Source organism: Onychomys torridus, chromosome 4 (assembly GCF_903995425.1).
Source record: "Onychomys torridus chromosome 4, mOncTor1.1, whole genome shotgun sequence".
Classification (NCBI taxonomy): domain Eukaryota; kingdom Metazoa; phylum Chordata; class Mammalia; order Rodentia; family Cricetidae; genus Onychomys; species Onychomys torridus.
In genome coordinates, this window is record NC_050446.1 from 35,111,668 (window position 1) to 35,139,504 (window position 27,837).

The 27,837-nt window shown below is 39.7% G+C and overlaps 1 protein-coding gene across 1 annotated transcript; it reads right to left on the reverse strand.

Annotated features, from left to right (window-relative positions):
- On the reverse strand, positions 1 to 27,487 carry LOC118582810 (cytohesin 1 interacting protein). Its single transcript, XM_036185917.1, has 8 exons — positions 27,277 to 27,487; positions 19,478 to 19,527; positions 19,038 to 19,092; positions 16,020 to 16,122; positions 15,736 to 15,829; positions 13,032 to 13,101; positions 5,416 to 5,482; positions 1 to 1,468 (listed from the first exon to the last, which is right to left on the reverse strand). Exons 1-8 carry the CDS (start codon positions 27,448 to 27,450, stop codon positions 1,002 to 1,004), a joined length of 1,080 nt encoding a protein of 359 aa, XP_036041810.1. The 5' UTR covers positions 27,451 to 27,487; the 3' UTR covers positions 1 to 1,001.
- Between the last annotated feature and the right edge of the window lie 350 nt (positions 27,488 to 27,837).

A 27,837-nucleotide genomic window follows, 5' to 3' on the forward strand; every position in this document is an offset into this window, starting at 1 on the left:
CCATTTACTTTAGCATATAGGTAATGAACAGCTGCATCACCAGAACAGAGACTTTATAATGGATGTTGAAATAAAATAGAAAATTGTTGAAAGGTGAGGATACAATACAAGCATAGCTAACAGGGAAGCAAGAGCTAAGGCAATACCTCTGTGGAACGCATAATGAGGAGGATCAGGAAAAACAAGTTCTTTTCCTACCCTCCTCTTTAGAATTTTAGACATTTGCAGCAAAATATAATCACAGATCTATAGGATCCTGAGATTTTTGGACTTGACATCCATGTTTAGGCACAAAATATAATTGAGATGGGCAAAAAAATAATGTGAATCTTATTCATTTTGTTTAGACATTCAAAGAAAAAAAACTTAGGATAATGGTCCCAAGCACCCACCTCAGCACCCCATCCCATGCTTCTCAGGAAGCTTATAGTCCTTTGCCCCTGTGCTAACCTCCTGCCTCACTGTCATTGAAGTGAGAAAACGCTAATGCTCACCTTTGTTTATGATCCTTTAATAGTTTGAAAAAAATTAAATTCTCTCTTATGAAGGCTCCCTCAGAGGCTACTGAGAAAATTAAGCCAACAAAAAGTTTTGTAGTCTACCAAATTAAACTATGGAAAGCAACCCAATAATTATATCCTGTTGCTCCGTTTTCACACGTGACTCCAAAGAGTTCTCCACTTCTTGTGGGCATAGTCAGTAAAATAAATACTTTTGTACTTGTGTGGCCAGCATCAGAATGAACAGGCGTATTATTATATTATCTAACCTGTCACTTTCATTCGCTGATGTACTCTTAGAACTTGAGCTGTACTGGATGAAAAAAAGTTGACAAAAGACCCAAAAATATCAACGTAAGAACTTAAAGGTCAATGATGCTGGGAAATGGGATGTGAGCTTCACAGGGTATATGTACTTCCCCACTAAGGCAGATGGAGTTCATCTAGGCAAGTAGAGAGAGAATTGTGAAACCAGCCAGTTCAAAGGGTCTCTTCCACCCATCAGAAACGACTCTCTTCCTCTTCTACTGCACGATGAAGGCCAGGGATGAATTTCAAAATTTGCTTCCGGACACTTCCCCGTCTGCTTTTCCGGGGTAGAGTTCCAAACATACTTGAGTAATTGCTCTCCCACAAGGGGGATAAGGACCCATTGCTGGTGACACTGATACTCCGGTTTCTCCTGGAAGAAGCATTCCTCAGAAAATCATCTCCTTCCTTAGAGAGAAAGCACTCGTCATCTGTGCTGGTCTGCCGGCTGAAGGCGCCCCGGCTGGAGTCCTCAGACACACTTGTCCTGTAGCCGTCCTCGCTGTCCATGGTCAGGGAGCTCAGCCGACTCTTACAGCTGCTCTCACTGGACAGTCGGTTCCGGGCCGGGAGGGCTGGGCCTGACCCCAGCAGATTTCCAAACAAGGACAACTCATCCAGGTCCATGTTTTCCAAGCTTGGGGAGTTAGCTGTATCTCCTACAATACAGAGAAGAGTCTATTACGGGATGAATGTCACCAGTCCCTACAAGAAAGCACACTGAACATTAAAGAATGCAAGAGAGGAAGGAAAAATACTTTGGCCTGAGTTTTCACTTGCATAAATATGGTTAGGAGGGTTTCCCAAACTAGCATCCATGGGCTAGTTCCTAAGGAAAGGGTCATGAAAATTATAACCTAGAATAAATTTAAAGATATTTCATGCCCATAGCTTGGAATATACTCCAAGAGATTCATTCGTGCGATCTTGCTGGGAGATGGAGAAAACTTTAAAAGATGCAGGTGGCCACCTGGGAGGATTTAGGTCACTGAGGACATGGTCTTGGATTACAATTTCTGGGTCCTGGTACTTTTTTATCTCACTCTCCAGCTGCCAACAGGGCTCTTTTATTCTGCCGAGTGCTGCGGCTGTGATGAGCCATGATGTGCCATCATGGGCCCAAGCCTCGTGGACTGAAACCTCCAAACTCTGAGCCAAGTCAAACTTCTTTTTCTGTGAGCTGATTGTGTCAGGTAGCAAGCATGCTTGATATGAAATCAGTTCAACCCAACTGCACTATGACAGTGTGACTCTGTGAACCTCCAAGTGCTAATTTCTTAAATTGTGTAACCCTGGAAACTTCTATGAAAACGTTCACAGAAGTGAGGGCAAAATAAACTCTCAGAAAAATGCTTCTCTGATTCTTATTAGCCGTCTTTTAAAAAAATTCTTAAGTTTATTATCAAGCCATTTAAAGCATGTGGGAAGAAAAACAGTTACAAATTAGAACACGTGTTTATAAAAGTTTATGAGGTCAACTATGCCTTCCAGGCTTAATATTCCGAATTTCCTCCTAGAATGGCTGTAAGTTCTAGAGTGGTGCTGTGCTTAGAAAGCATCTCTGTCCTCAGGCATGTACCTCTGAAAACCAAGTTGCTTGCTTGGCCAAGTTTTTCCATTAGTGCTTCATAACCTACAAAAAGGGGTTCCCCAAACTGAATGATGAGTCACATTCTATCCTGCCCCACCAGCTTCTCATCACTCGGTCAGCTAGTGTGCTCAGAAAAGCATAACCAAGAATGCGAGGTGTCAAGCACTCCACAGGCTGTCCCGTGTTAGTCATTGTTACTCTGCTCCCCTGTGTCTTTGCTTGGCAGCATAGAAAGAGACACTGTTCTTGCTCCATTTACTGTATGAGGCCATGCGCAGCCAACCTGCATGGTGCTTTCCTCTCTGCTACTACCTTCTGCTTGGTCTCATCTTACAATGAGCTGATAAAGCTGGATGGAAGAGTAACTGCTTTCGAGACCCTCATCTTCTAGTTCTAGAGAAAGCAGATGAATGAACACCCTCAAAAATGGGCGACACTATAGCTCCTGATGTTCAATCTAATTAAGACTGTTCCTGTACATGTGGAAACTGTACCCACTGGGCTGTTTGGGAACTGTCAGCACTTCAGATAAAGTCTTCTGAGATACCCCATGTCTATGAAAGCCAGGAATTGGAACAAGGCTTCAACAAGTCTTTGCCCCTCTCCCTCTTCCTCCCTTCCTCCCTCCCTCCCTCCCTCTCTCCCTCCCTCCCTCCCTCTCTCCCTTTCCTTCTCCCTCCCTCCCCCCTCTCTCTCATGGAAAAAAAAAAAAACTTCTGATTCCTCAAAATGTAGTCTGATACAGCTGGGCATGATGGGACATTCCTTTAGCTAGCATCAGAAAGGTGAGACAAGAGACTTTCAACATAGCAAAAACGTCTCTCAAAACAACAACAACAAAAATTAACTGAAATTCATTAAAAACAAAAGTGGGTCAGTGAGATGACTCAGTGGGTAATGGCCAACCTGATAACCTGAGGTCAATCCCTTGCCATGGGCACAAAATGTGTCTGCGCAGTTTTGTGTAAGCATAAACACACACAGACAGAATAAATAAATAGTTTTTAAAAGGGAAGTAACTTATATAAGTTTCAAACTTGTCTAGCCAAAATTGTAAATCAAGTCTCTACACTGTTACCAATGTCTAAATGATGACTACAGATTTACAAGGAAACAGAAAAATAAAAGACTGTAAGTTACAAAGTAGAATGTACTTGGATAGATATTTGTCAAAAGAAGACATGAAATTGGCCAACAGATATAAGAAAAATGCCTGGTGTTGTTAATTAGCTGGTAAACACAAATAAAACCATAATGACTCTCCTCACTCCTATAGGAACGCTTATACCAAAAAGACACAAGTTCAAAATTAATGGTGAACATGTGGAGAAAAAAAAACAAAAAACAAAAAACATCCTCCCACAGTTCATCTACCATGGAAAACAGTATGAAGGCCCCACATAAAGCAAAAACAAAACAAGATAGAAAACAACAACAACAACAACAACACACTGCCATGTGATACAGTAATGTTACCAGTGCATGTCCACAGAAAACAGACTCAGTGCATCCACAAAACCTGCACTTGAGTGCTCATCTCAACACTATTCACAGAAGTCAAAGCATGGGCTCTACAAAGACACCTGTCAACTGTCAAATGGAGGGAGAAAATACAGCACATACACAGCGGAATACCATTTACTCAGGAAAAAATAAAGCAGTTTCATTATTTGTGATAGTATGGTCATGGAGATCAGTGTGTTAAATGGAGGAGTCCAAATATGCAAACACAAGTATGAGATGATCTCATTTCATGTGCAATACAAAAATGACTTCTGGTCTAATAGTGGTTGAGAGGATAATGGTGGTGACTAGAGGCTGGGCAGAGGTGTAGAGATGGGAGAGGTTAGCGGAAACCCTGCTCTGTGGGAACTAGTTACAGTTAGGTAAGAGTGATAGCTTCAGTGTGCTTCACATGGTAGGGTGACAGAGCTAACATAATTCTATAAGAAACTTTCAAAAGCTAGACGGAAAATATTTGAAGAGCCTTTACTACCAAAAAAGACAAATGTCTGAGGAGCTAGTTAGTTTGTCTTGACTTAAACATTATATAATGTCCACATCACATCACAACATATCACATGATATTCATGACCACATACCATTTTTATGGTTTTCTGACTCAATTTTAAGTGATTTTTAGACGGCAGCTTTTCTGCAAAATAGTTACCATTTGACAAATATTCCAGATCCTAAACAGAGGTTAGAGCAGAGTGTTGCCTGAAGAAGAGATGGCCTACATCCCAGCCCTCACAGCTAGTGACTTCAGTACATTACAGTGCATAGATAAACTTTCTTCCTGCCGGCTATAATGCTGCACACCTGGGATTTCAGTGCATGGGGAATCAAAGCATGAGGAGGCTAGCTTGGGCTGAAGAATGAGCACCAAGTTATGCAGGATTATATAGCAGGACACTGTCTCAACCGACCTCCCAAGAAAGAAGTCAACACCTTAAGTAGCACAGCAAAAAGTAAACCAGCTGACTAGATTCAACTCCTTGCTTCAAAATGTATAGACAGTAAGCTCCTCTTACCAGCATAATAATCTTATATGTCTGTCTTGGTCCTGAGGTTTTTTGCACAAATGTACCAATATAATTTGAAAAGTGGCTGATGTTCTATCTATGAAGTAAGCAGCCATGCCAGTTTAAATAGCCTCAGCCAGAATCATTTACAGGAATCTAATTCATTGGCTGGTGTGTAGAAGTAGCAATCAATGTTATCTCCAGCTCTTCCGGAGGTTTTGGTCACCCATGGCAAGTGTATGCATTCTTATGTTCACATACATATGCATATGCATATGCACTGTGTGTGGAGAAGGGAATGCAGTTTGACTCACCCTCCTCCAAACACACAGGCCAGCCCAGTGTTCATCCCATCAAAACAAAGACTAGTATCCTTCATTGGTACTAACTAAACTTTTACTGTAATAGTGTTCATCTTAAAATATGTGGAGGCAGAAATACTGAAAGGGTGTGATGAGAATGTGGTTTCCTGACAGGAAATTGAGCTTACCACGCAGCAGGCGCTGTTCCTGTAAGTGTAGAGACCTGAACTCCACCCATTTTTTCTTCAAGGTTTGCTGTGAGAAAGATGGGGGAGAGAAAAGTTCTGAGTTGTAGGATATCCCAAGCAGGCAAGGCAGTAGAGACTGACAGCATGGCCAGCCACTCCCTATCTTTAAAGACTTCTGCTGAATGACATAAAAACATTAGGAATACTGATTTCTCAAGGGCCAACAAGTCTTCTCTTCAAAAACAAGAAAACCAATGAAGTTCATGGAGTTGTATTTCAAAAAATTTGAACCAGATTGCTCACATTTGAAAGAGCTTGTTCGATGTCTACATGAATGATATAGATAACATAGAATAGAAAGTCCAGAGTCCTAGAACCAGAGGTGTTAACAGATTGAAAAGTTTGGACCAGCAACTAAATGTTATTAAATGCTTAGTCAAGACCATCATCAGTCAATGAGTCTGGGCTCTGAAACAATCCTTTTATTGGACATGTACCTGGAACACACTTAAGTACCCTAACTTTGTTTGTTTGTTTTGAGATATCATCTCATATAGGCCAGGTTAACCTTGAGTCTTGATTTTACTATGCAGTTGAAGACCATATTGAACTTTGGATTCTCCTACTTTCAATTCCCAAGTACACGGTCCACTATGTCATTTATGAGGTTCTGGGGCTCAATCCCAAGTCATAATGCATGTTAAGCAAGCACTTTACCAACTGAGCTGTATCCCCAGCCCACACCCCCTGACATCACAACTCTTTTTCCCTTGGTTGCTGTGGCAATTGAAAAGAGTGAGAACAAGGAGACCAGGAGAACAGTCACACACACCCTGGCCTGGTCCAGCCACATAGTAGCCAAGTCAATGGAAGTCGGAGCTGACTGGGAAGAAGCCATCTGGACAGGCAGGTGTAACACGCTGACTCTCCTTCCTGTTTTCTGTGCCCTGGATCACCCCTGCCTTTGCTATTTTAGGTCCCCATAGCAAGGCCAGCATGTGGGCACAGCTCAGACTTGCCAAGGACATTTATCCATAAGAAGGATGGCCTGGTTGGGAAAGAGCAGGACTTTGTACACCACCACCTGGAGGGAGTAAAAGATTAAAATAGAAAGATTTTTTTTCAAATGTACATTTGGAAGGAAATTGGAGAAAGAGAAGAAAAGAAAATCTCAAGAACATCATTCAATGAGTAAGAGGAGCAGGGGTCATGCCTTGGTCTGTAGAACACTTAATCTGTCTCAGAGCAGCAGCTGAAGCAATTCTATAACTGCCAATATTCAGTCAAATAACAAAAGTGACAAAATGCTTGGCTCAGTTCATTTGTTTTTCCTTCTGAACCATGCTATCCTTCCACAGTAGTCCTAAGAGGACTAGTCGCATCAGTCACTCTTCTTGTCATCTTGTAAGTCTATAGTTATGTGAAGACCAGACTTGGAGGCTTGTAGAGCACAGGACTGGCCAGTGCCACCATATGTACCTACACATGCCTTCTTTGCTAAAGATACTTATCTCCAAGAAAATAGAGCACAGGAGAGAACAGGATGGGTTGTCAGTCAAAACTGAATAATGTTATCTTTCTGAATTTAGTTTTCAAAAGTATGTGGACAGAGATTTCCAAACAGTTCATATTTGTGACAGAGGTTTTAAGATCACTGGTTTGCTGGTCTAGCCCAGTCATCTAAGTGTGCCATGGTTTACACCTAGAAAACACCAGTACAAAGAGGAGGGAAACCAAAGTGACTGTTTTCGATCTGAAACTGTTTTCTATTATCTTCAGGGCTGTTCCTGTCTGTGCTACTGCCATCACAATCATACATTCTGTCCGATCTAAATTTTCTGTATCAGATGAGTGTTAAAGCCTATGTGGATCGGGCCATACAATATCACATTATGTCACTGGACCCATACATGGCAGCTGAAGGAATGGATGAATATTATTGAATGAATATACAAGAGAACAGTTTCCTAAAAACAACCCTCAGCTATCACATGCTGATTGGGTTCCAGACATGGCAATATTCTCAGTCTACATAAGACAAATAACATTTCTCCTGGCAGCTAATCTTTTCAATGTACTCTTCTTACAAATAATGTGCCATTAATTTTCATAATTTTGTTTGTAGGATGGAAATAAAATTTCACTGAATCAAAATATTTCTCTACATATATAATAGGCATAATAAGTAGCAGAGATAGATTTAAAAATAGCTCTTTTAACTAGTTTACTATTTATGCTAAGCATCTGGAGCATGGGTTAAGATAAAGGAAATCCCTGAAAATGTGACTCAGAGGGGACAACTTCTTCCAGAGAAGAGCTTGGGGCTCTACACAGTCTTTGCAAATAGAATGTTCATGTGTATAGGATGCAAAATAAATGCCATCATGCAGAGGAAGCCAGACTCACTTTAGTTATAGGTCAGACCCAGTCATCTCTGCCTTGAGGGATTAACTACATGTTTATTATTTCAAGATTGGTTGCAAGACAAATGCAAGAGGGTAAGCAGAAATGAATTTCAAGCTATATCAAGGAGAAACATCAAGAGTTAGCTAGGAATTTAGATTATGCAGTAATATGTGGTTTAAGTGTGTCTATTTAACACAAAGGACTCAGCCACATTTCCTTCTTGACAAATGAACCCTGGCGGAGTATGAGGCACTTAGAAAAGGAAGCGGATAAATGCTGGAGGTACCTTGGGAGATAGGAACATAGCGACACCTCATGATCTGAACTACACTGCGCATTTATTCTCTGAGAGAGGCAGTCAAGCTGCCAGCCCTGGCCCTGCAAGGGGAGCTTTGAAGCACTGTGTGAAGGGAATTGTACAACTATCTCATAGAGATGAAGAAGAAGCTAACATTCAGCCACACAGCATCCTCAGATGCTCAATGACAGGAAAGACACGGCATTCAGAACATGGATTCTCTCCAAGCAACATAACATCAGGAAGGATTCAAAACCGACACTAAGCAAGATCGCTATAAATTCTGATAGAAAAATGAAAAAAATCAATGTTCATAAACACAAAAATGTTGGGAGAAATATGAACAGATAGATATAAAAAAGGAACATCTTGTCAAAGTATAAATCACATCTAAAAGCTAATTAGAAAGAATACATTCTGTATGGAATACAGATAATAAGGATGCTACTGAAGTCATTATTAAGGAAAATAATCGAAAAGAACCTAAGGAATTGCAAACAAAATTCCACAAGGTAATGTGGGAAGTAATAAAAACAATACATTGAATGAAATGGATTGTCCAGAGCTTGAGTCGCATGTCTTGGAGACATAAAGATCAGTGTCAATTTTAGACAGTATGAATTGAGGTATGAGTCTGGGCCTAATTAAGTTATAGTGAAAAGCAGCCAGGAGAGGGAGAGAGGGAGAGACAGACAAACAGACAGACAGACAGACAGACACACACACACACACACACACACAGAGAGAGAGAGAGAGAGAGAGAGAGAGAGAGAGAGAGAGAGAGAGAGAAATAATTAGAACGTACTCTAGAGAAAATGACCAAGAGGAAAAAAAAGAAAACATGGAAGTAGAATACATGAAAAATGAGGACAAAAATGACATCTATGGCAGAGAGTTAAATGTTAATAATGGAAGTTGTACCAGGCCCTGCCATATATTTCAAAATTAGAGAACTTTATTGACCAAAACAGAACTCGGCAAAGCTGATCCGGAAAGAATAACTGAGTAGTTTTACTAATAATAAAGAAATTGAAATGGTGGTTTGAAAGTCTTCCCTCCAAAATCACCCCAGTCCCGATGATGCAGATGGCATTACAAAAATTCTACCAGAGAACAAAAGAGGAACAATCCAGCTCATGCGACAGAATTAGTAAAGTTAACACTGAAACCCAAAGAGGAGCCTGAGCAAGAAAACTATGGGTCAATTAAAGCTATTTCAAAATTCACCAGCAGTAGCAAAGTAAGCCTAAAGGAATAGAAAATGAGTGTACATCTCAAGATAACCATGCTGCGTTTATGTTCAAAATTAAAGTGTGCTTTTACATTAGAAAAATACTTAGGAGCATTCACCATATTGATAGATATTTTTGATAAATCTTTGAAAAGACTTTCTTATTGGATGCATGAAAAGATAGTGAATAAAATTTTATACATAAGCATCATAAAAACCAGCAAAAATGTGGTTTAGATGGGAGCCTCTTGAACCTGAAGTGTATTCATCAACAGAACTCATTCCTCAAGTGAAAGAGCTGGGAAAACCCCCTTAAAGGACAAAAGAAGGATGTCTGTGATTGTTCCCCTGATCATAAGCCACTCCTCACCCGAGACAGCACGGCGGAAAAGAAAAGGAGCCAGATCAATTTTGTATAGTTATTATCCTTATAGAGCACACCAAATAATACACAAATAACTTAAAGGAGATTATACAGTCTAACAAAGGGCTTGATTTTTAACAACAACATAAAAATGACTGATTTATACCTATACACTAACCATAAAAACATTTCTTTAAAAAAAAATAATAAAATCATGAAGTACAAAGGATAATACAAGAAACAACTATATAATCTATGTGTAAAATTATCGGATTTTATGAAAGATGCAAAGAAAAATAGTAAAATTGCTAAGATACCTATGATGGGGGGTTGGAGTGAGAATGGAAAGACAGGAGAGAGGGGGAAATATAGCTGGGATGCAAAATAGATACGTAATTTTTCTTTAAAAAGGTGAGTGAGGTAGTTTGAATGTAACTGGGCCGTAATCTTGTAGAGACAGGCACTATTAGAGGTAGGGCCTTTTTGGAGTAGTTGTGGCCTTGCGGGAGGAAGTGTGTCACTGTGGGAGCAGGCTTTGAGGTCTCCTATGAGGTCAAGCTATGCCGGGTGTGGACACAGTTCACTTCCTATTGCCTGTGGATCAAGATGTAGAACTCTCAGCTCCTTCTCCAGCATATGTTTGCCCACATACCACCTTGTCCCACCACGATCATAATGGACTAAATCTGTGAAACTGCAAGCTGCCCAATTAAATGTTTTTCCTTTATAAGAGTTGCTGTGATCATAGTGACTCTTCACAGCAACAGAAATCCTAACTAAGACAATAACCTAGCAACAAGAAAATGAAATGCCATGTAATAGTTAATGTTCTTGGCACTGACATCTATATAAAATGAAATGTCAATCAAACCTATAGCATTTATTCATGGAACTTAACAACTTGACAGAGGAGCAACAGACTATGGGCATTGTCCAATTAGGTAGCAAAATGTATTACAAATTGAGTCGGACATAAAAAAACAAATTAACCAGTGGTCTACAATGAAGAATTTGTGAGGAAATATGAACTTACATGAAAATTATTCTAAAATGTAAGTTTCAGAGCAATTCAGGAATTCAGTTAAGGAAAAAAGAAAAATACAAAATAATATTATATTGGGATAACTGCCTGTGAATATGGAAAAAAGCCAAATTATACTATATTTTATAGTACATGTAAAGATTATTTCTGGATGAATTAAAGACTTCAATATGAAAAAGAAAAAAATTTAATTTAAAAATGTTTTAATGTAGATGACTGACAACTGATCAATATTTAGGAGCTCCTTTATAAACAAATATATCAAAGGTTTTTAAAGAACCAAGGAAACAAAACTTAGGCCTCATTAATCTAAAATATTTTCAATTACCTAGAAACCAGTTCTTTAAGAGTAGCAGAGAAATATAAGAACATTTCTGGAAAGATCTAGTGGTCACCATTTAATGAAATAATATGCAAGAATGGCAAATACCCACAGATGAGAATTAAATGAAGGAGCAATGCAAGCACCCTGATGAGGCACATTTGTAGATGTTTCTGCTTTAAGCTATCCACAATAAATTCTCACATTGTGTATAATTTAATTGATGAAATGCTCTAAAGTAAATAATACTCAGGAAGATGATTCTTCGAGCAGACATTCAAAGTATACTAAGGACCTACTTATATTCTAGAAGAGAACAGAGGTATTGAAAGGCTTGAACGTTGGTAGTTTAAACTAGTTAATTATGTACATTAAAATTACAGAAATTTTGTTAAAGATATGTTCGAAGAGCAGGAATTGCTGAAAAGCATGAAATAATGTTTTGCTCAAGTAACTACATTCCATGAAATATGAAATCAATATTTCATGTAATAAGACATAAAATCATTAGCCTATTCTTCATTACCCTTTTTTAAAACAAAAGACTGAGAACTTAACATTTGAAAGAAGATATTCACCAAGATCATTGCTGTTTACCAAAGTAAATTAAATTTTGAAAGTTCTAATAAAGATAAATATAGTATAAAGCACTTATTACCTCTCATAAAATGCAATATGAACATTAGAAGCAATTATTTAAAGTGAAGAATAATTCAATAATTTACAATATACTGAAGATCCTAGCCAATGCTATATGAGAAGAAAAGTAAATTAATTGAATATTGAACTAAAGACATAAAACTTAAAATACTTATCTTTTTAGCTAGAGAATGCATTTGAAAATGCATGAATGAAATTATTCTGGAGTATATGAAATATGCAATAAAAATGGGAAAACATATATTCAAAGTGAGAAAAGTGAAAAACACAGAGATTTCAATTGTTCTCACATTTTCTATGAACACAAACAATTTAATCCCTATCAATATCTGAGCAGAGAACATTCTTTGGTGATTTTTTTAAACTGATTTTAAAATTTGTGGGGATGGACACTTCTGCAAGAGTGTCAAAGCCAATAATTACTGAGGCTTGTTAGTGAGTGATCATGGTGGAAGGGACAGATTCTAGATAAAATATAAATACAGTAAACTGTACCCTTGAAATCAATAGTTAATAAGTGTACTTCACAAGAAAAACTAATGAATGCAGATTTTTACAAGCAATCTCTGCATAAGCTGGCTGCCCCATTGTCCTACAGGCGTGGTACTAGGATGAGGTGGTCAGCTGGGACCTGGGAAGAGTCAGAAGCATCTTTGACTCACTCTGTGAATGTCTGGAATTTGCAATTTGGAAAGCTCACCAACCTAGATAACTGAGATTTTTGAAAACCTTCGAAGAGCCATGCTAGTGAATTTGCATTGAGCACCCTACATTAGGCACTGTTACTTCCAACCTTTTTCTTTCCTTTCAAAGCAATAGTGTGTTTTCTGGTGGAAGCAAATTCAAGGACAGCCACAGGGATGGTGATAGATAGTCCATTGTCGGAATGGTACAGAGGGAAAGGAAACAAAGGACACTGGAAAAGTAAAAGTGCTGGGCCTGCCAGCATTCTGCAGCACTCAATGCTTACTCCTACACGATTCGCCCCTTAAGCAAAATGTAAATCAAAAGTGATCACAGGTGCATCAGTGAACAGTTCTTCAGGTAAGATGCCTTCCTGCTGGCTTTCTGAGCCTCATAGACTCTGAATGAGGAAGGAAGAGGGTGATTTACACATATTCACAGTCTCAGATATTCCTGCAAGAGTAATTGTGTGGCCCTTGAGAAGTCAGCAGTTTGGATGCATCCTGACATTTTCCCTTCAAGGGCTATCTCAGTTCCTCAGAGAGATTGTTGTTCTGCTACTCACAAATTCAAGGATGAAAAAGGACGTGCTGTGTTAAATCAAAGTACCTTTAAAGCTTGCAACTTTGCTTCAAGCTCTGCTCTCCTGTGAATCATTGTTCCATTAAGAGTCTCTATCCTGTTTGAAGAGATGGAAAAGGTAGGGGTAAATAACAGAGCTAGCCCTTCAAAGAGGAACCATCCTTGTGAAGCAGTGCATGTGAAGAGCAACTATACTAGAAATGCATCATAAATGTCACCTTTCCTGTGGCTCTCAACTATGGAGGGTGGACACTTGAGTGTCTGGACCTAAGCCAGATTTCCCAACAACACCAGGAGAGAGAAAGGGAGATGAAAGGCTGCCTGACAAACAGTAGAGGGGAAATCCTGGTTAATTTACAAACTGTGGCTCATTTTCCAGAAGGCACTGTGTGCTAAAGGTGGTTGCTCTCCACCAGAATCTATTTTTGCCTGGACAGGCTGAATAATCTCAGTCATTTGGGGGAATATTCATTGGGCATCTACTATGAGCCAGGTAGTATGTCAACAAAAACAGTATTCAGGACTTTCACTACAGCGAACTCAATGTGCTAGTTGTTAAAACAGGGAAATGTTTCTGCAACCTCACATGGCTATTTCATCTCCAACCCTTTAGTTCACAAATGGCCAGCCTAGAATTATCAGTTCAACAATGTTCTTCTCATCCTACATCCAAGATTTTCTAAAAATGGCAGGCTTGTTCTCCCAGGAGCTGGTGTATTTTCACTGTTGTTTTGACTACAAATCTTCCATCCAAGGATGATAGCTAATTTCACCTTTGAATCACTCTATTAAGCATTTTTAAAGTATTTGTCCTAATTCCTTTTGACCACTAAAGTGTATTTATTTATGAAAATGTGAAAAAAAATTAAAGATGTGGTAAGAGCACTATTTGTGAGCCACCTTTCCTCAATTCTTCCAGCATCAGACTCAACGGAGTAAGATGATAGTACAAATTCTGTCTGATTTAATTGAGACAATCTCTGTTTTGTGGACAATAGAATCACTATAAAGCTGCACAAGACTCAGTCTTGTTCTAGCCTGTCTAAGCAATGGATGTGCACAGCTGTAGAGATTGCACAGCTGTAGAGATGGGCCATCCCTTCAGTATTTGTTCATGCTAGCTCACATTTTGCCAATCTCTAACCATATTTTTCTTACAGTCTTCTTGCTTCATCTATGTGGGACATATCTTTCTCTCACCAATAGCATTGTACCTTGGATTCTATCTGGTCCTAAGTTTCTTCAAGGCAAGACCTTTCCTAACTTTTACCTGGAAGTATTAAAGCTCAGGGTGGGGCCCAACTCTACCATCATCAGTTATCTCTGAAAACTGTCTTGACACACCCATCCAAAGCTTCCTCTGAAGTATCAGTGAGTAATCTGGTAGCTTCTACTGGCAGCTCACAATGAACAGCTACAACTGGAAAGAGCAAATGCTGACATCCATGGCAGGTTGGATCCTGTTATCACTCACTACTCAGCTGAACTCAACTTTACCCCTGGCACTTCCTGTACATAAAGGAATAAACCCAGGTGGACAAAAAGGCCATGGGGAAAATGAATTAGGTAATGTTGAAACTACCTAACTTGGAATAAAATCTAAACTCCCTGGCACAGTAATGCATCTCAAGATCTGATGTATGGCCAACTATGACTTCATTGCTCATACTTTCTCTCTAATCCACCAGCCACCAATTTTACATTGTCCTCGGGGTATGCCACATCTATTTGCAGAGCTCAAAGACACCTTTGTTTACCTACATGTTTCTCCCAGTTCATATGGCCATTCCTTCCCTCTGTTTAGTCTAGCCCCAGAGTGGAGCACTTTGAACATCGAATCTCAGCTAGCCACCTTCTTATTCCATGCTCTTCCATGCTGCATTATTCTCTGTTCTTATAGTGACTACCCATAACTGCAATTTAAAAACTTCAGGCTTTTCTTACAAGTCTTCTATAATTTTTTTAGAGTTCAAAAATCTTGTTTTTGCCTCTTTAGACATACACAGAGATAAAAAAAAAAAACAATATTTGCTCAGTATAGCGATTTTAATGCAATAACAAATTTGATTATAACTGTTTATTAATATCTTATCGGGTTCTTGGAACAAGTAAAAGCAAGCCCAATGCTATCTGTTTTCTTAGACAGTTATGATGATGGGTAACAATAACTGTCCCTGTAGATATGTCTACTTGAGATTTTTAAGATCAATCTCAAAGATTAAACCCATTGAGCAGCTGAGAAGACCAGAGTCATTCTGATAAGTTGAATGTTAGTATATGTTACTGTGTATGTTCCAAGGTGGTGAAAGTTGAAGAAACTTTTTTCATTATTCTTTATGGAAGAGCATCAGAGAAATATGAGAAAGAAAAAAATGTTGTAGCTGAAAGATGACATGAACCATAGAAATAGGACCAATTTCTGTTGGTCTAAAAAATGTGTGCCAGTTTAATTGAATCAGATATTAAAAATATATCAGTAAACGATGTTCCTTCTATAAAGCACCTTTTTCTAGTGACATCCTCTGACTTCAGATGTTGACAATATGTTCATGACTCATGAAACATTGAGAACCAAAAGGAACCCATAAAAATGCCAATGCCCACTCCAAAGCTGTGTAAGCTGCCCCCCTTCTGGTAAGTCACAGACAAATAGCTTATTCACTCACCCCCTCAGGCATTCTCAGACACCAAAACATCTTTGAAACCCCATAGCAACTAAGTGGATATTTACGTTAGCATATTTCCTGAAGATCGGATCAGGTCAACCACTTGTTTGTGGGTAAAGCCTTCTGTGCTCACACCATTGATATTTGCAAGGATGTCACCTGTGAGATGCCAAGAAAAGCAAGTAGTTTGTTAGTTACTTAAACAAAGCCTCCTGCCATGGAAATGAAGACAAACAATCAAGTTCCAACCATGGGGTCACACAAGAAAATTCAAAGCAACAACTGCTTTGTAACCTTCAAGAGTTTCTTACTATTTAAATGGCTTCTAGCCTGAGCAGAGCTACCTTACCAGCTTGCAGGCCAGCACAGTGAGCAGGGCTGTCTTCTTGTACTTTGTGGATCATAGTGCATACTTCGGAGGAGCAGATGTTCTGGTTCTGGAGCCTGTAGGTCTATAAAACATAAGTGGATACATAGTAACTTTTCAAAAAAGTCACCCAATGTTTGTCAAAACATAAAATCATGCCAGCAGCATTAAGTGGCACATTAGGTAAGTGCAAAGGACAACTGTGGAAAAGTGTCCCTCACCGTACACTGAACTGAAAGTACCAATTTTGCAATTCCAGCAGATAACCAGCAGCCAGTTCCATTCACAAAACACATCTGGCATGAGAAAGGAAAGTGGGATGCAAGTGGCTCAAAATGGTCTGTTTCCAAGCCTAAGAGACCACCTGATGTTATCACTGTGTATTTATTAAGACAAAAATTAAGCTTCTTATTTCTCAATGGGATGAAAATAATTATAGCCCTGTGCAAAGGAAAAGATGCCTGTGGGTCTTGCAGAGTAAAGCAAGCATTGGGGGAGAGTATGAGATACAAAGTATCCAGGAGGGAGACCAACCAGCAGTGGGTATATTAAATCAGAGTTCTGTAAATAGTGACAGACTTCCCTGGATTTGTTCCAAGTGCTCTAACTGGCCTGGTCAATTTTATTTCTGAGCACACAAGACCCCTCCTGCCCTGAATTCTCACCAGTTCCTCGGTCATCCAACTAAATAAAAAGAGACATGCTTCCCCAGGTGTCTCAGTTTGACCCAAATAGTTCAGTGGTACTGGGTTTTATGGTTGACGATTTTAGTTTACACTTCAAAGTGTATAAAAACACTAAGGAAACATTTGCTACATACAGCAATCCCATAACTCCAAACAAGCAAGCTTTCCTATTTACTACTTTTGAACTGTGGGGTGGAGTTCCATCTAGAGTCAAAATCAGTGTTTTGAGTTGTGTTTTAAAGACCTGATTACTAAAAATTAAGCCACATTAGAGTATTGCTTCCTTCTGAGAAATCCATGGCTGAGATGTCATAATCAGTCGCGTGCAGATCACTTATAGAGCTAGCCACTTGGTTCTGTTAAATGCAAAGACATCTTTGCTCAGCTACAATGCATTTAGAATATGCTATGCTATTTGACAAGTAGAGCAGCTTATGTGGCCTATAACACAGGTCCCACCTGTATCAGAAACCTTTTTGAGAGTTTCCTGCCCTAGAACACACCGCAGCTCAGCTCCTTCTAGAAATGGAAGCCAATCTAGTTCATGTGCTGCCGGAGCCAAAGACTGAACTTATACACCTTTTAGAAGTCACTGTTCTGGCAATCCTCATCTATGAGGAGACCTGCCTTCCATTCCCATGTGTCAAAATGAGCACAGTGCAGGAAAAACACTTTGATTTATTAGCTAAAAATTCTATCTAGAGATAGAAAGGCAAAGCCAGAAGCCATGAAAACACCGAAAAGAATACTTGGTCAAATAATATTCCCCATCTCTCACCCACATTCCTATCATGTGCTCCTGTTGGCTTGGAAAGAATTTTCCAAGAGCACCCCTACAAGCTGTTGACTTCTGAGATAAGATGTATGTGCTGTAGCTCAGAGGTGTAACCATCAGACCTCATTGAGCTCCTAAGTTTTCATGTTTCTGTGGCCTGTTGTTTAGTAACAATGATGTTGACTTTGGTTCTACATACATGCTTATGGAGAGAGAAATGGAAGGAAGCAGTGATGTGTATCCCACCAGAGTGGGAAAACAAAATGAGCAGGTGCTCAGTACCCTGATTCCAGTTGTTACCACTAGGCAACCTTGAAGAGGCAGTGATAAATATGTAGTATCACTTGAGAGAAAAAAAAATGGCTCATGGGGGGGTGGGGGCTCCATACTTCTAAAATCTTATAGATTTAGCCCATTTTTGCACAAAATTATCTCAATGATTTTATGGTAAATTTTAAGGTAAGGAGCTCAGAAAGCAGAAACTCTTCCCCATGACTTCCTTGTTCACTCTCAGTTGTTTCTTTACTCATGAAGCATGTTTAACGTAGCAGCTTCCTGCTCCTGCTCCGAAAATATACACTAAGTTTCCTTTTATGGGGTTGATATCACAGCAAAGTTTTCTGAAAGCAGCACTCACTGGAGCTAAGATCTAAAATCTGACACGTAGCATAAGAATATGATCATGCAAAGCACACCGAAAAGAAATGCAGAAATGATGTGGAAAAAAGGAGACTTCAGTTGCTACTACCCCAGCACTCAATTAGACTAAAGTCCACGTGACTCCATTCGCCATATTCACAAGTACAATCATGAAAAGACGGGCAAGAAATAAATGACATTCTTGGACAGCCACATTAAAACCAATGAAGACAGGTAAAAACTTCCACCAATGGTTTTCAAGTAATAAAGTGTTATCTTATTATTGGTGGGGAGAGGTACAAATTCCTTATTATACCCAATAAGAAAGTTTTGCTCTCTGTTGTAATTAATATGAGTTTTATATACATAAATAAAACATCTTACAAGTATTCCTTTATATTTTCCTTTCTAATTTAATTTTATTTTTTGAGACAGGGTATCCCAATGTTGTCCTGGCTAGCCTGGAACTCCCTTCCTGCCTCTCCCTCCCAAGTTCTGGGTTTAAAGCCATGAACCACAATGTCCAGCTCAAGTATTTAGAATCTGATATACATACAGTATAAGAATATGATTATATGAAAATAAAGTTCTGTAAAATGTCCCTTGTTTTCTTCTTGAAGTTCCTGAAGTATCAAGCCCCTGTGTCTGGGCCCACCCAAGTGCAGTGACTCAGCCCAAGGAGGAAGTGTATCTCTAGGGAAACAGAAGTTTCAATGTTTTCTCCCCCAGATAGTACTTAACATACTGAAAAACAGCCACACACTAAATAAAATCTAGTCTCCTTCATCATTCTAGCCCTATCCTAACCTCCTTGTTCTTTGAAATTAATTAGGATCTTTTGCAAATGTAATTAGTGTCTGCTTCTTCCTTAGAAATCTAGAATGCTTGCAAACTGCCCACCTGAATTTCAAATCCAAAAGCTCCATTGTCCTGCTTTTCCACAGTAACAAGCTTTCTGTAAGGAAAAAAAGTTTAAAATGCATAAATAACAAAGTATCATATCTGGCATATATTTAGCATTAACAATTACTGTTACAATGAAAACTAGCTTTCAATTATGTAACTGTAGTATGGGTTAGGGATGCATGCTCCTGTGTGCATGTGTGTGTGTGTGTGTGTGTGTGTGTCTGTGTGTGTGTGTGTGTGTGTCTGTGTGTGTGTGTCTGTGTGTGTCTGTGTGTGTACATACTGGAACACTTACATCCCTAAGTATCTCAGGCAGAGACTTAATAAAAAAGAAAAAGGAAGGAAAGAAGAAAGTAAGGAAGGAGGGAAGGAAGGAAGGAAGGAAGGAAGAAAGGAAAGAAGGAAGGAAGGAAAAAATTAATTAATCTCTTTACCTTTGAGACCAGGAAAAGTCACCTAGAGAACTTGATCTGGCCAAAGCAAGCTGAAAAATAAATAAATAAATAAATAAATAAACAAACAAACAAACAAATAAATAAAAATAGAGTTATCTCAAGGTCGTTAAGATGTGCCTGCAACTGTTCTGGGTCACAAAGTACTTTGTTCTTCATCATCAACCTGGAAACCTTATTAGCTAAGATTAGTAATGTCCATTACCCGTAACAGCAAGGGAGAGTCTGGGAGAAGAGGGCTCCCAGACATTCTGTTGTGAAGAGGAGGAGAAGCTCAGATAGTGAGACACTGTGAGAGGGAATATTCGCTCTGTGTAGCGGAATTTCAAGCTTCTAATGATTGCCTTATGGACAACCCATGTTTATGTCGGTCTCTCAAAATGGGCTATAACAATTCACAACCATATCGAAACACCTACCCATAGGATGGCATGAAAACCGCACAGTCAATATTTTCTGTAGCTGCTGATGAGATGCTTGCATTACTATAACAGTTCAACGTGTTTCTCTTTTTACCAGGCCAAGAATGAGCTTACAAACGGAAATATGACTCAAAGCACCAGCAAGATGGCTCACCACATAGGTGTGATTGGTGAGAGGGAAGAACCAACTCCTGCAATTTGTCTTCTGACTTCCTCATGCACAGCATTGCATGCATAGAGAGAGAGAGAGAGAGAGAGAGAGAGAGAGAGAGAGAGAGAGACCCAACTACCACCACTACACACACAAAAAACGATGGAGCTCAAAATCCCAATTCTGATTATGATTCTTTTCACAATAGTTTTGGAAGAAAATATGAGATTTCCTGCCAAGAAAGTGAAGAAATCTCCTAATGCTATAAATAACATCACATTCACTCCCCTGCACATTTTGGGAAAAGTCATATAGGCATAAGCTTCTGGGACAGACCCAAACTCTTATAAAGAGAGAAAGTCAGCAAAGGGGAAGACCTTTTGTTTTAAGGGACTATGACCAGTTTTAGTTCTAGTTTCGTTTGTTTAAGAAATATTTAGATGTTAATAATTAATTAGTCCTTTCTTAAGTATTATTGTTTTAAGGGTTCAAAACATAACATCATGCCCCTAATGAAACAAAATCTTTTTTAAAAGATTGGTTTATTTTTATTTTATATATATGAATATTTTGCCTGAATGTGTGTATGTACACTATGTGCATGACTGGTATCTATGAAGATCAGAAGGAGTCACCAGATCCTTGGAGCTGGAACTAAGAGCAGCCTGTCATGAACTTCCATGAGAGTGCTAGAAACTGAATCCAGGTCCTCCACAAGAACAGCAAGTGCTTTTAATGCTGAATTATCTCTCCAGCTCATAAGCTATGACATTTAGCTGCCAACATAATGCAATTGTCATTCATAAGCAAATACATAAAATAGTAGATCCAAGAAGTTGATGAAGATAAACAAAAATAATGTGAGGATAAAAACTGCACATAGAAAATACATAGAAGAAATTAATGCATACAGGACAAGTTCCACAGAAGCCTGTATGCTTCATAAATTCAAATTGTCAGGTACTAAGTGCCAGCAATTTCACACATTTTCTGGAATGCCTCAGTGTTAAAAATTCAGCCACCAGTCACTATATACACTGGAGAGACGATGTCATCCCACAGACTTCATGTGTAACAGTTGCATTGTCTTCTTTTGTCAGTGATACCTGGAGTCTCAAGCGGGAAGGCTCAGACCCCAAATTATCCTCTGGGCTTGGAATAAGTTTCTAATCTTGGTTTATAAGGACTAGTTATGGAATACCTACAGCAATGTGAATGGTTTGTCATAATCTGATTTTATGCCTAAAATATTTCATGTATATGCACACACACACACACACACACACACACACACACACACACGGGGGAGGGAGGGAAGGGAGGGAGAGAGGGATGGGAAGTTTTCCGTTGCATCAGAAGGGCTGCATCCCTGTGAAAGACAGTGAAAAAGGTGATATTCCCAAGCCTCTCATCCTTACACTGTGTTCCTATTTTCTTTATTTTCACTATCACTATCTCCTTGTATTTCACCCTTCATTCAGATTATCAGATACTTAGTTCAGCTATATTTAATTCTCTTAGCTATAATCACAATTAAGTGTTTTGTGTTTTTAAACATTGCTCTTGCTATTAGTTTGTCATATCCCTCCTGTTACCATCCACATGGAGGTTTAGATGTGTCCATAGGTACACTCTGTATGAAGAGCATATTTGATCAAATGCTTCACATCTTTAGGTAATCATCTGTATGCTTTGGGACTCCGGGAAATACACTGGTTTTGCTTTCCACCCCAGTGCTTCACAGGAGGCTTAGAGTAGACTGTGACTTTAAAAACAGTGAAACAGACAGACAGAACTAAGCCTCAGACACCATCTGCAACTGAGTGATGGTGAGAGACCCCGAGTAAAACATTCAAGTTCAATCGGATATGCTAAGATCCCTTTAAATTTTGTCCTCCATTAAATCAAAGCTTCGTGGGGAAAATTCCAAAGGTAGTTTTAAAAAGATAAAGGTGGAAATCTCAAATGTGTAGAAGGATTTTAAAAGCTAAATAGAATGGGGGGTGGGACTACTCGGAAAACATCAAACGGTATAGAAAGAGAGCTAAGAAGAAGCGAAGTAGCAGCATCTTACCACCTAATGGCAAGCAAATGAACGTTAACAAGAGTTAATCAGCCCTTGAGAATTAACAAAACATCTGATTACCACAATGTTAAATACCCTTTTCTTAGGCCCGTATTTATAGAATTGATAGGCGATTTGGGATTTCCTCAACATGCCTGTTAAGTGACAGGTTATTTTGGATAGATTCAAATCTAAAACCTTTCAGCCTCCCCCCACCCCCCGCCATTCCCCAATAGATCAGACTTCACCTCCCTCCTTGTAACAGTTATGTGTAACTCGCTGGCTAAAAAGTAATGTGGGAACACTCCTGTGGCTGCTATTTTTGAGTTATCAGTAACACCAAAAGTTCAGATTATAAATTAATTACCACTCTGGATTAGTAAAGAGATTTTAAACAGTGAACATATACATACAAAGCAATTTAAATACATTAGCTACCATCAAACTCTCCGATGGTGGCCAGCCACATCTTGATGCAAAGTCTTCTTGGTTTTGATCTGAGTTATCCATGGGGTTAAATAAAAAGGAACTCTCAAGGTTCTGCCTTGCTCACCTGCTAAACTGCCTCTTACTTGGAGTGTGCCTAAGGCCCTGTCAAGGGTCTTCTGAATCAAGTTTTCTCTGTGTCCATCTCTCTAGCATGCATCAGCCCTGTTTGAAGATGTGGCCTTCGAGTAGATCTCACCCAGACAGACTGCCCTCCCAGGCAGAGTCTTTCTGAGTTGTAGTGATGGCACACACACACACACACACACACACACACACACACACAAATCATGAATGGAGAACTGGTGTGCAATTCACAGCATATGCTGGCAACAGCTGTCTTTTATTACACATTATCTAATATGAGAAGTCTAGGTTGAGCGATTTGGCAGGCTTGAAAGCCGCACATTCAGCTCCAACTCCAGCACACCAGACTCCGTAGCTTCTTCCTAGCCAGGAGTCTAGTGATGTCTGAGGCTGATCTTAGGAAGGCTCCTCTGCTTTCAGGAAGATGACTTAAAAGACAAGGCATTAATATTCCACACACAATGTCTCCTGCTAGGCAGTGATTCTCGGGTCTCTCTTTAGTGGAAAATCAAGACCAAACACAGCAGCTGTCAATGTGCAAGGCAGAGAGGAAATCGGAAACACAGCTTGATGGTGAACCCTCCTCAGAGCAGCTCAGAGACCAACACAGAAGCCGCTTTTGCTGCTAGGGCAGACTGTGTTCTCCTGGCTCTGCTACTCATTTCCTGCAAGAGTTGTAGGTGTGGTTAAGGGAGGGTACAGATTCAGAGGTGGGCTTTTTTTTTTTAATACTTTGTTTTGAATTATGTCCTTGGCTTTTTACAATTCCCTGCCTATTTTATTCCCAACTGTTTCAGGAATACAGCTCTCCCCATCTTCTGAAAATCAGACCATTAAGACAGAAAGGATCATCAAACTATTCAAAGACACAACAGAATAATGAAACTAGAGTCAATGCCCCAACTTAGAATACCCATATGGAGGTAAATACTATGTTCCAGCTTCCATGGAGTCTGATTACAGTCCCACACCTCTTTTTAAAGAAGAATGGTTGGATATTAGCCCAAGCATAACCCTGCAGTCTTGATGTTGCCTAAGTGAGATAATGGCAGAAGTACAAAGAACACCCCTGTGGGCAGAACTCAGTCCAGAACTATACCCATTACAAGCATTTAGTATCATCCCTAACTGAAATTGTATATGAATCCAGCTTTCTAGAAGCTTCCCATTTAGCAATAATTTCATCACTGAAAGAAAATTAGACAATGACAATCAGTTTAGGTCTAATTCACAGTCAACCTTCATACTTGCGTGTCAGGTTCCTGGTTCTCTCTGCCACACTAGGCGAGAGCCACCTTCATTATAGCCTTGTAAGAGTAGCAGCCAGGCACAAATTCTACCCCTGGGACATGGGATGCTTATAAGACTTCCCTTCTCTTCCTTTAATCTCCCTCAAGGTTTTATATTGCAGGGACTTCGCCCCAAAAAACTATGTTCAAAATTAGAAGCATTACTGGTGTGTCTGTCACTGCCTATCAATGCAGGTACTGAAATAATTTGCACACACAGAAATCTATTTTTAAACAATTCTGGGTGCGAATCCCCAGTGGATTCTGAAGATTAAACTGAAACTAGAAGCTAGCCAGATATAGCTTTGCAGAAACCAAAGCCACAATAACAAGAAGTATGAACGTTGACGTCAGCCGTCAAAGTGTTGAAAATAACTGCAGACAGAGGAACACCTGCCACTGCTGCTACTATTGCCTCATGGGAATCCTGCTGCAGACCATTCAGACAGTGCCAGGGTGGGGGGAGTAATTTATTATTGTTGTTGCTGTTGCTACTAATGTTTGTTTTTCTAAGAAAACAATTCACAAGAAGCAAATGTCCATGTGGAAAATTATAAAATCTTGGCATATACTTTCATGAAGTTTCTCTGAGAGTGGTTACATAGTATCACGAGTACCATGCTCCAAAGGTTTGGTCTGGAAAAAGGTTTGGGGTGTTTTGTTTGTTTGCTTGCTTGTTTGTTTGTTTGTTTTTTAATCCCGAGACAGGGTTTCTCTGTGTATCCCTGGATATCCTGGAACTGACTCTGGCCTTGACTCAGAGATCTGATAGCCTCTCCCTCTCAGGTGCTGGGATTAGAGGTGTGTACCACCACTGCCCTGCCAGAAAAAGCTTTAAGACTAGGAGAAGTGCATGCACAGTGTGTTAAAGAATACAAGAAGAGAAAAAGAAGAAATAGAGAAGAGCATGGACATACATTAGTGGTATAGCAAGTCTGCGTGCTCACACATTTTTATACGCCTAAATTCCTCTTATTCCCTCCAATAATCACCCAATCCTCCTGGTTGTCCTTTTCCAGTTCTTATTATCTTTACTCAGGGTTAAAAGCCAGATATGTCGCATTGGTCTTTAGTGCTATTGATCACCAAGTTTTTACCTTTCCTCTCTATTGCTTTATGTCTTCTTTCTCCAACTACTGTAAAAGCCACCCTGCCACTTTTCTAGAATGAAGTTCCTAAAATCCACAACATCTCAAACCTATTCAGTGGCTCTGGGTGCTGGTGCAACCATAGTCAGCTCTCTGCATCCATTCATTAAACCAACTGCAGATGAAAACACTCCATAGAAACAAAACATGGCATCTGCACTGAACATGTGTATGCTTCTTTTCTGCCATCCTTCTCTAAACGATATAATGTGACAGTTATCCCTATAGCCAGTGATATTGTCTTAGGTATTATACCTGATCCTAGTAGTTTATATGCAAATAGTCTGCCACTTTATATCAGAGACTCCAGCATCTGTGGACTTCGATTTTCATGGGTGGTGGTTTTAGGAACCAGTGCTCCATGGATAGCAAAGGCTTTCTCAAGGAAATTTACCCATGAGTCTAGTCTGTCTCTCCCCTCTCAGAGGCACATTAGATCTTCCTGATACACTAACCACTGTGTCTAAACAAACTTGCCCCCAAAGCCCAAGATTCTGTCCTTCTACCTTAGAGAGTTCCTTGCTTAGGAGTACCAGACAGAGACAGACTGCAGCATGTTTTGTTTATCTGCCATTCATTCCTTCTGTCCCTAAACTGTAACCCTTCTCCAGGAAGAAAACTTACCCGTATGGCTGATCTAGCTACTTGGATGTTTTTCACCTTGCAGGGGTCCAGGATGATGTAATGCCTGAGCTCAAAAGGAGAAGTGGGAAGATCCTGCCCTTGATGCACAAATTAACCAGTTGCTTTCTTGGTAAGTAATGTACCCAGAGAACAAATCATAGACTAAGTGAACGAACAGAATTTAGTTTAACAGCTTCGTGGCATTAGAAACAAAAATGGACTGTTCACTATCTGGAATCTGAGTAAAGATAGTGTTTCCTGTGCTACTCATTTATAAGTTGATATAGATGTTCATCAAATTTTGTATCATGAAAGCACTTTGAATTAAGAGTGATAACCAAATCTCGGCAAATGATGCCATCATCTTCATCACTATGGAAAATGCCAAGAAATCGGTTCACCAACCATATCATTGAAAGGAGAACCTGCCTATCCTCCAAGCTGGGACTCTGTAATGCTGAAGTTAAAAGCACTCAGAGGAAAACACAATACACACAAGAATGCAGGCCCCAGAGCTATACCCTAATGCTCTCAGTCAATTCTAAACACCTGTGCACAATTGCTGTATGTAAATTCAAATATACACTTTGGACTTCATAGCAATTTATATGATCAAAATACACAAAGAGGTGTATGGTAAATTAAAGACCAAAAATTCAGAGCACATTCACATGGATATAGATTTTCCCAAGTGAATGCTCATCTCTAAGGAAATTTTATGCAATAAAAATTTCCAAAGAATCTTTACTGAGTGCCGAGTGCCCTACATATTTCCTCACTTAAGGAACGTACAGTTAAAGGATGGTGTTTCTGCTTTTTCCCAATCCAATGAATGGAATTTAGTGTAATAACTTATTTTTTTTAAGGACATAATGTGAGGGAGGCTGGCAACTTGCTTGAGATGCCTCAACTACTCAGCAGCCAAGCTTGGTGTCTACCCCACACAAGTCTGACTTCCTATGAGGCCTGGGTGGTGTCAGTGCTCTGGAGCTGAAGAGTTTACTTAGTCGACAGCCTTTGTGTTCAGGAGATGTCTTCTCTCGACTGGGAACTAATAGGGTTATGAAGGCCTGGAAGTGAGATTAAGAGGGAGGTAGTAAATAGAGACACAAACAGGGAAAGGCTAAAGGTGTCCCTGCAAACCATCTTCAAGATTGCTGTGCCCAACAACTTTACCTGAGCTCATCCTTAAGTTAAAAAGAAATATTTAAGTCTTCCTTTTTTTTAAAAGACTGTTTTTCCATCTCTGCACTGCTGCTCCCTCTCTTTTGGGAAGGTCACCTCCTTCCTCACACATACTCTCAGCCGTTAACTCCTAAGTGAATTGACTTAGTAGACAGAGGTTGTCCTCAGCGGGGCAGGGGGTGTTGGGGGGGCTTCTCTTTTGATTAAGAACCAAAATGACTATTAAGGATGGGGACTGAGGCCAGGAGTCAAGGAATTCGTGGAGACGCATGTTCAGCAGTAGTCAGACAAACATGAACATTCTAGACAGAAGTGCAAGCATACCTGCTTTCGTCCCCGAGGCAAAGTAGCCACGGTGTCTGCCAGCATTTGAATCCGTCTGTTGTCTTCCATGGTGAGAGGGCCCGTGAGTGCGGAGTAGGAGCTGTATGCACAATCAGTACAGCACTCCAAGTTGCCATTGCCGCTCTGCTGCTGTAGAAGCCTTTGCAAAGACATTGTGGACAAAGATTACTCCCACCAGCACATGCTGCAGTGGCCTTGCGGGAGGGAGGAAGCCAAGTGCACAGCCCTCTGATAGGCAGTCAAAGAGTAGCAAAGCAGAAAGGAACCATGTGACTGCTGTGGTTTGAGGTACAGTTACACCAACCCTATCTAGGAGTTCACGCCCACTCCCCAGGGCTCCTCAGAGAACCTCATGCCCCTTTTCTACAATTAAAAAAGAAGAAGAATCTGCTTACCTTTTTCTCCCTCAAATAGCCAGAACACTGAGAATTTGATACTCTATGGCTACATGTATTCAAAGCAGAATTTTTCAGTTTTTAAAAGAAAGGAAAAAGAAAAGGAATAAGATCCTTGCTGAAGCTCTATCATTTGTTTTTCCCC